Source organism: Micromesistius poutassou (genome assembly GCF_964030765.1).
Source record: "Micromesistius poutassou genome assembly, contig: SCAFFOLD_5280, whole genome shotgun sequence".
Lineage (NCBI taxonomy): Eukaryota > Metazoa > Chordata > Actinopteri > Gadiformes > Gadidae > Micromesistius > Micromesistius poutassou.
The window spans coordinates 8,068-16,925 of NW_028180403.1; the positions used below are offsets into that span (position 1 = coordinate 8,068).

Sequence of the window (8,858 nt, forward strand, 5' to 3'; positions counted from 1 at the left end):
GACGAAACTTTGGGAGTGGGCTGGACTATTATTTAGCCTGGCAGGGGCGTAAGTTACCAGCGTCTGGAAGTTTCAGGAAGGAAATTAAAGTATGTCAAACCCTGCCCTACCTCCCGACGACAGGAATGGAATGCACCCGGAACTCCATCCTCATTGAAGCGCTCGCGGTTACTCACTTTGAGTGCTATTTACATGAATGGTCAACGTTGTACGGCGCAATGATAAGGGAGATAAGTGGAGAACAGTAGGATCCGACCGCAGTAAGCCACTTTGGCCGCGTGAAAATGGCGTCGCAGATGCCACTCCATGGGAGCAAACTTTTAGACCTTGACGTATGTGACCGCGGCGTGTGTTGCGAAGAAGGCGAGAGCGGAGTGTTCGTCAACTCGGCGACATCGCTCTCCGATGGCTACTCCGCTTTCCAGCAGTGGCGCGCCAGTGCCACCGACTCGGTGTCCGCCAACGGCTTCCTACCAAGTGACACATCATCACCAACTGCCGTGCGACAGGTTCCGGACCTGCCCTGCGGGACCCCCGGGACAACCGACGCTGCAGACTGTGATGATTTTGCACTTTACGGGGATATTACGAGAGGGCCACGCGCGTCCATAGTGGACGGCTTGCTGGTGGAACTTTATGAGACGTACAGCGGTGGGAAGAGGGGTTGCGTGGACAGTCTGGATAGCTCCACGGAGGCGTCAAGTTCGGAAGCATTCCTGGGTCGCAGTAACACCGGATCAAACTTCCTGCAGGAGTTGCAGGAGAGGCACACGAGACGACACCAGATGAACTATTTGGCACAAAAAGGTAAAGTCGTCATGTGTGCTAGTGTGTCTTAAAACAATGCCGAAGTAAGGAAGTTAATTAAAGTTTGTGATTAGTTTTAGTCGCAGTCCCACTCCTGACATCAGCAAATATAATTTAAATAACTATAATTCGATATTTATTTCAATGCATATTCCTAATGTTTTTAAATGTTTTTTTTGTCTTTGTTGATTATTTTAACGAGATGCATATTTTCAATTTCATAACTATTTGATAGTGAGTGTGTGGTAGAGTGTGGTTACTTTGTTTTGAAGTACTCCATTGAAGTAGTTGAATTGAGGTTTGCTGACGGACATAAACGGAAGCTTAAGATATAAAAGGTCAAGACATTCCTGTTTGAACAGGATGTGGTTGTTGTTTTTTTGGTTTGCGTAATTTGGTTTGCTGAATTTATTGAGGATGCATTTCAGGGTGTGGAGATGACAGTTGATAGGGCTGCAACCAATGATGATTTTATATAGTTTCACGACTAATTTCGCCGTCTTTAAAATATCGTCAACAATGGCAAAAATACACATCACATTACCAGAACCATAAGTAGATCCTCAATCTCCTTGCTTTTCCAAAGCTGTAAACTGAACATGTTACTTTCTACTTAAGTAGGCTAATGTCTGAAAGGTTTAATTGATTAATCATAATCTTAATTATAACTATCTTGATTAATAACTTCATCATTGATATATTGCATTTATCTCCGGTGTTTCTGAGTGTGGTGCCTAGACAATCACAACTTCCATAGTTTGTTTTCTATTTTTGGTTTTGTTCAAACCAGTACCATTTTGTTATTGAACTTGTTTGAAACCAACACTGAGCGCTGTGGGCGCTCCGTAGCGGTTGGAGAACAGACCTGGCTGTTTATCGTCCACATGGGTTCAGGTTAGGGCCGCAGAGAGGGAGTCGGCCCGACAGGACTTTAGTGTGTGTGTGTGTGTGTGTGGACATCTTTTATTTTGTTATAAATAAGGGGAAGAAGCGTGGTTTTGTCGATATGCGAGAACACACACACACACACACACACACACACACACACACACACACACACACACACACACACACACACACACACACACACACACACACACACACACACACACACAGCAACAACTCCCAGCTGAAATATTCTGGGTTCGCTCCCCAATTTCTTGTATCACAGCCCCCCCTCCAGCAGTATTACCTGCTCCACAATGAGCCGTGTCTATCCAGTCGCTTCAGATACAGATATGTTGGGAACAGGTTAAGTGATTTTTTTCTTTGCAAAAAGATGTGAATGCAAGCAGATGTTTGTCACATTAGATTAGAGATGAGATTTATCAGTACAGAGAAGACCCATTCGATTGATCCCATCCAAGACCAAACTAATTGATCAATTGGAAGCGACACAGGTCTGTTGGCAGCGGTCTGTTCGCCCGTGGCATGGAAAAACAAAGAGTCTCAGGAGGCCATTATGTCATGCTCGGCTGCACACCGAACACTCCACATGATAACATCCGAACGCCTGATGAACCACTAGCAACAGATTGTGGTTCTCATGAGAGGTGAACGGACAGGAAGTGCAAGTGCTTTGGATTTAGTGTTAGGAAGTCTGATGTATTCCTACGGTAGCAAATAAAAAAAAAAAAGCTTTTCTAACCAGTGGCCACTCAAAGCGCTTTACAATATTGCCTAATGTTCACCCATTCATGCACACGTTCACACACTGATGGCGCTGTCGACCGCGCAAGGCGACAGCCAGCTCGTCTGGAGCAGTTGGGGTCAGGTGCCTCGCTCAGGGACACCTCGACACTGAGCTAGGAGGAGCCGGGGATGGAACTAGCAATCTTCCGGTTACCAGCCAACCCAGCCCGCTCTACCCCCTGAGCCACACGGCGCCCGAGATCATGTCTTATTTAGAGTAGTTTTTTTTATTTATTTAGTGTTTCCCAGCATTACTCTCTCCACCCTTTCCCCCGTAGCCCCCGAGCAAAAATACACATCACATTAGTAGATCCACCATCGCCTTGCTTTTCTAAAGCTGTAAACTGAACATTCTTACTTTCTTTTTAAGCAGGCTAATGTCTGAAAGGTTTAATCGATTTTAATCAAATCCAATATTTACGTCAATCTGTGCAGACCAGCTGGTTGGTTCATCAACATATTAAGACAAAGTGTTACAATAAGGAAGGTGCATTATGGATGGAAAGCTGCTGGTGACTTTCTTTGTGTGATTAATAATAAGTTCACCGTTCATACGTTGCTGCAGCCCCAGAGGAGCTGTGTTCCATCGTCCAGGAGGTGAAGTACCGCACGGGGCTGCAGTCGGCCAAGCTGCTGCGGCAGCTGAAGCGTCGCGACCGGCTGCAGCACAAGCGGCAGAAGAACTGTGATGTCATCACAGCCTGCCTGCAGGCCGTCTCGCAGAAACGACGTAAGGGAGTCACGTGACACCCCCCCCCCCCCCCCCCCCCAAAGCAGTCTAAGCTCTGCTTCTGTGAGACTGAAGAAACGTGGACATTTGGCTGTCACTGATTGACGATTCTAATTAGTGAGTGAAGCTTTTTCAGTGTGAATTTTTGTTTTTTTGTTTTTTTGTCTTTTGTGGTGCAGATAACTGATGGAGGATCCGTTCTCACGACTTAAGGATCCAAAATTGTCTTGGTTCTTATTTTCTGAGCGACCCTATCTCACTATTATCACACTATGGTTGTTGTATGGCAGACTTTGTAGGGGTTAGGGGCTGTGTGTCTTGCTCAAGAAGGCCTGCAGGCAGACCGCAGACTTTGGGGATCAAGGGATCACCCAGTAGGTGGGAGTCGAACACCATGGGCTACTGTCCTATCCCCAATCGAAAATTGTAAAATAATTTCCTTTGTGACCACCATTACCTCGTCCTCTGGCTATAGATAACGAAAGGCTGCTACTTGGAAAAAATACATTGAAAGTAATTTAATTGTAACTGTTATGGACATAATAATTATGCAATTTATGTTTTGCCAATTGGGATAATTACATTTTTATTAACAAATAACTGAACTAGCCAATCGGATGTTCCACCTCAATTCCCTGGTCCACTCATTCACAAATTAGCTTTCATTCTTTAAAAAAATTTAATAACGATATTCTACTCCGCTCCAGATGCTCATAAAGCCTTTCCGGTCTCTTGTCTACACCATTACCTCATTCTCCCCTCCATCTCTCCCTCTCTCTCTCTCTCTCCTCCCCGCATCACTCTCCATCCCTACCGCATCGCATCCTTTCCACCCACACCCCACCCCGAGTAGTGACGACAAAACGGAGGTGTGCGCTTCTCAGATCCCGCCGCCTTATGCAGGGATCTTGGTTTCCTCGTCGGAAAGGGGGGGAACAACCGATTTCACTTAATCGCGTGCGATTTTTAGATGACAAGGTCTGTGAGCGATCCGGAGTGACTCCATTGAATAACCAAGGAAGCGTTTGACGTTAAAAACAACCAGGAAGAGACGCAGCGATCACATGCATTGATCGACATTGGCGCGGATCGATTTCGCCTATAAAAAACAGTTAGGAATGGACGCGTCTTCCAGGAAGAAAAACACCCTGCTATAAAACGCCCAAAAAAAGTCGTGTAACGTGGACCACAGAGGACTCATTGGATGGTGGTTCGTGCGCCGCACACCGTAACCGATGAGGCAGGAGCGCTTCATCCCCGCGGGACGGCGGTCCAGGGCGTACGTGAGGTCTCGGCAGCAGCAGCAGCAGGCGGGCTCGGGGTCCGGAGGTGTGGGGAATGTCATCAGCAATGTCCTCAAGAAACGCAACGGCATCTCCCGCAGCGCGCCCCGGCTGCTGTGCACGCTGGAGCCAGGTGACAGGGGGAGGAGAACGCGTGTGTGTGTGTGTCCCGTGTGCGGGCGACTATTCATATTGAAGGCTTCGTTCCTCATAAACGACAATATCGTCATGCTTTCCGTTTATATTTGTATTTTTAGGTGCCAAGCACAAAGTGTGCGGAGGTAACTTACTTAATATTGTTATCTTAGTTTTTGAACTACAATACAGACCCAGCCGGATCTGGCCGTTTAACCTGGATTGTTGTTAATGTGCTCTCCATCTTGATATGAAACTGGTAACGTTAGCCTGGTCGCATGCAGCCTGCTTATAATTATTAACAGTTATAATGGGCACACGATCTATGATCGTACCTCGATGATGGGGGGATAACCTTTTTATTTTGGTGTACATCCAAGCATGCAGAGGAAGCACTCAACCGGAAATCGGGATCGTTAACGCTTTTCTTTTCAAAGTAGTGCTGCAAGCGCATCGGAAGTAGGCTACATGAGGAGGGCAACTCGTTTATGAATCAGTCTCATTCAGTAATGCCTCCCTTGACCATATCAATGGAGCTTAGCTGAAGATATGATTTGCCCACATGCACCCCTACACGGTGGCACCTACTAACCCAGCAGCTGACCTGTCGCGCGGCTCTAATCTGGGAAAGGGAAGTAGGAGGGCTTTCTGTGGTAATCCCTTCTCTAGCTCACAGTGTAAACATGAGCCACACACCGGTGTCCAACAGCACACCATGGCGCAGGACAACTCCGCCGAGACGTCTAGACTAGAATACCCAGGTTAATAGATCACACTAAATGATGATGGGGATGGTGTTTTGGGGGGTTTAAATGCCACGTGAAAGATTGTCTTAGTTGGTGGGATGACTATATAGGGAGACTTAGAGAAACAGGTTGGCTGGCGAGCACGCAACGATGTTAGGAGGACTTTGGCCAAAGTGGCTTTTCTTCTTAACTTGGAATGACATTTTTCATTTCCGTTGAGTTTTTGGGAGATTTGTCCGTGCGTTGTGGATGATGGAGTGATTTAGCAGCTGTCGTGCGCGCCAGTCCTGCGATTGAATTGCGAAATAAGTGCCACGCAGTAAAGGGCAGCGAGGCGATCCAATCCCTATGGGGATGCTTTGCAATATCGTCTTCCTGGAAAAACGCTTCATGGGCCCAGAAGAACATTTCGAATACCCTGAAGAGGGATTTTTTTACTCTAATTTGCTGGAGACATCCAGATGTCTGTAAGCTGTGACCCAGATCTGTGTTTCTGGCGTGTTTGGGTGCTTTGGGATTTTGAATGTGCATGACAGTTAATCTCATAATATTCGGTACATTCAGGCAAAGCTACTTGATATTATTGCAAGGGGAAACCGAAACCTGCACAAACGGCAATCAGTTTAGAATATATTATGCATATTTCATAAAGTAAAATAAAATGGCTACATCACAGAGGCGGTGTCTGAGCTGTCTCGTTCAATGGGAAGACCATATATGGTCCTTTTGATGAAAGAAATGCGACAGGTGTTTGTTTCTAATTATTACCAAGATAATGACCAGACCTGTTGTTTACTTCACAGGAGTTGACACTCGGCTCAAATTCTCCATTGAACCGTCACTGGGCAAAAATGGATTCCAGCAAGTGAGTTTTTATTTATTTATCATGGCTGCTCTTGGCCAGACATTGAAATATTATATTTCCGTAAAAAATCCCTCCCCCCTGACATAAATCCTTTTTGTGTGTGTGTGTGTGTGTGTGTGTGTGTGTGTGTGTGTGTGTGTGTGTGTGTGTGTGTGTGTGTGTGTGTGTGTGTGTGTGTGTGTGTGTGTGTGTGTGTGTGTGTCAGTGGTACGATGCCCTCAAATCCGTGGCCAGGCTGCCAACAGGAATCCCTAAGGAGTGGAGGAAAAGGGTAAATTACTCACAACAACCAAAAAGACGCACACACACACACACGTCACACAAATCAACCTTCCTACTGCAACTGTCTTCCGGATACATTACAGGGCTAACTCTTTTGGCTTTTCTCCATTGTCTGCCGTGTGAACTATTAAGCTGTTGTGGCTTCAAGGCCGTTCTATTATTTTACCATTGAAATGAGCCCTTTATAACCATATTGTGAACCAGTGCTTATAACACTATTTTACTCTTTCATTATACCACGCATGAAGGTAGACGTTAATTATGACAGGTGCTGTTGATAAGATCTGAGAGCTGTTCAGGGAACAACGTTTTATAATAAAAAGCCGAAACAAATTGTATCTATAATTTTATCTCTTAAATTGTGCCTGCAGCCCCCTTTTTCCAAACAATATCATTTACAAATAAGGAAGTTTGTGTGTGTGTGTGTGTGTGTTGTACAAAATGTTGTGTGTTTTTCTCCTGGCTTGGCCACTATTGAGTCATTCACAAAGCATTTATACTGCGCTGCATAACACGCACTAAATCCAATTAATAATATTGACATCCGCAGGTGTGGCTGACCCTGGCCGACCATTACCTGCACAGCATCTCCATCGACTGGGAGAAGACGCTGCGCTTTGCCTTCAACGAGCGCAGTAACCCCGACGATGACTCCCTGGGCATCCAAATCGTCAAGGTAACGCTTAAGTGCGCCTTAAGGGTTGAGGTGTAAGTGTGCGTGTGCGTGGGAGGACGTTGTTCCAGACTTTAAAGCCAAACACACAAACAAACACAACTGTTGGAACAGTGTGACCACACCGCAAAGAGAGGCTAAATAAACACCTCTAGAAACAACACTGTGCTCGCCCCGTAATGGAGCTGGTTTTCAGGGCTGTGCTAACAGTCGGCTTGGCAACAGCCGTGACAATGTTGACTTTCACTGTGCCGGTTTGGAGAGACCTCTCCGTGCTTGTCAGTTGTGGTCAGGAGGACGCTTCATAAAGCTTTTTAAGTCTGTGTCCAATTGATTACAAGACTACAGTCTGCTCAATGCTCTCTGCCTGCAATTAGTTTAGGAAGGAAGGAAGCGAGGAGGGAGGGAGGGAGGGAAAGACTCCTTTCTAAAGTATACAGAAAATGTATCACACACGTTGTTGGGACATTTGCAGGTTATATGCTGTGTTGTATACATGTATACACACTTTAATTAATGACAGTGCAGGTATTTGATGTACACTGTCCAGAAAGCAAGGAAGGAAGGAGAGTGAAGGAAGCGTGGAAAGAAGATCCCTGGAGAGCGTTGGTAAACCGTCGGGTGTGGAGGGGCCGCGGGGGTCCGCAGTGCTACGCCCGGTCCCGGGGTTCCATTCTGTACCAAACCATGACTTACGGTCACAAATCGGTGGGATTAACAACAATGTCGCCCATAGAGGGCGCCACCCCCTGTCTGCCGACGACCCCCAAGAACCGGCCTCTGTCGGTGACAGACGCTAATGGCTAGTACCTGATACTTAAGTTAACAGAGACCCAATGGCTTCCTATCGCTCTGCCAAGCCTTCTGTTTGTTTTGCGTAGCTCTCCGTGAGCGTTGCTATGGAAATCCTCCTCGCTGTAATCAGTGGATCTCCAACGCACCTGCTGGGTGTTTTCACCTGAGGTGCCCGAGTTGGCGCATAACTCTCGTCCGTGTGCTACACGCCCGGCCTTGACGATTGTCTGTGACGGAGACGAGATGGAGGAGATGTTTGTCCCCGCCACCCGGCGTCAGTCCGGGTGCGTCCGCGTCACGGAAAGCCAGTTCCAGCTGTTGTTTTTCTCTCTCTCTCTCTCTGTGCTACTACGTCACGCTGAGCGGCGCGCTCTCCTGTAATGAAACCATTATTACGCACCTCGACTCCATCTGTGACGTGCCGAGACGCGTCTAGTAATTGACTTCATGGGGTAGTTCAGAAAGATAGACAGTCTGTTGATGCTAAAGGAGATGTGCGGCATGGCTTTGTTGTTCTGGTACTTCTTGATGTATCAGTTTATGATCACTATCCGCTGGTCGAACATGCATAGGGTACTACTGTGAAGGACTACTAATATTATATATATATATATATATATAATATACTACTAACTAATATATGCAGTAATGTACACAATCCACGGGATGTCGAATTACGATCACTAGATACATTGAAACTAGAGATTTTTAAGCTTTGTTTCAAACAATTCTGAAAGGTATTAATACAAACAAAATAACATTGGCATGCCTTTTATTATCCGGTCTCAGGACTTGCACAGGACCGGCTGCAGTTCCTACTGTGGCCAGGAGGGGGAGCAGGACCGCGTGG

At 46.4% G+C, this 8,858-nt stretch overlaps 1 protein-coding gene across 1 annotated transcript; it reads left to right on the plus strand.

Moving 5' to 3' along the window:
• Positions 1–284: 284 nt before the first annotated feature.
• On the plus strand, positions 285–8,852 carry LOC311370840 (TBC1 domain family member 30-like; the record flags this gene model as incomplete). The annotated part of the gene is made up of 6 exons (XM_084489136.1): positions 285–807; positions 3,065–3,229; positions 6,197–6,258; positions 6,464–6,529; positions 7,091–7,216; positions 8,798–8,852. Coding segments are annotated over 6 exons (997 nt in total), but the record flags the coding sequence as incomplete, so codon positions are not given.
• Positions 8,853–8,858: the final 6 nt, after the last annotated feature.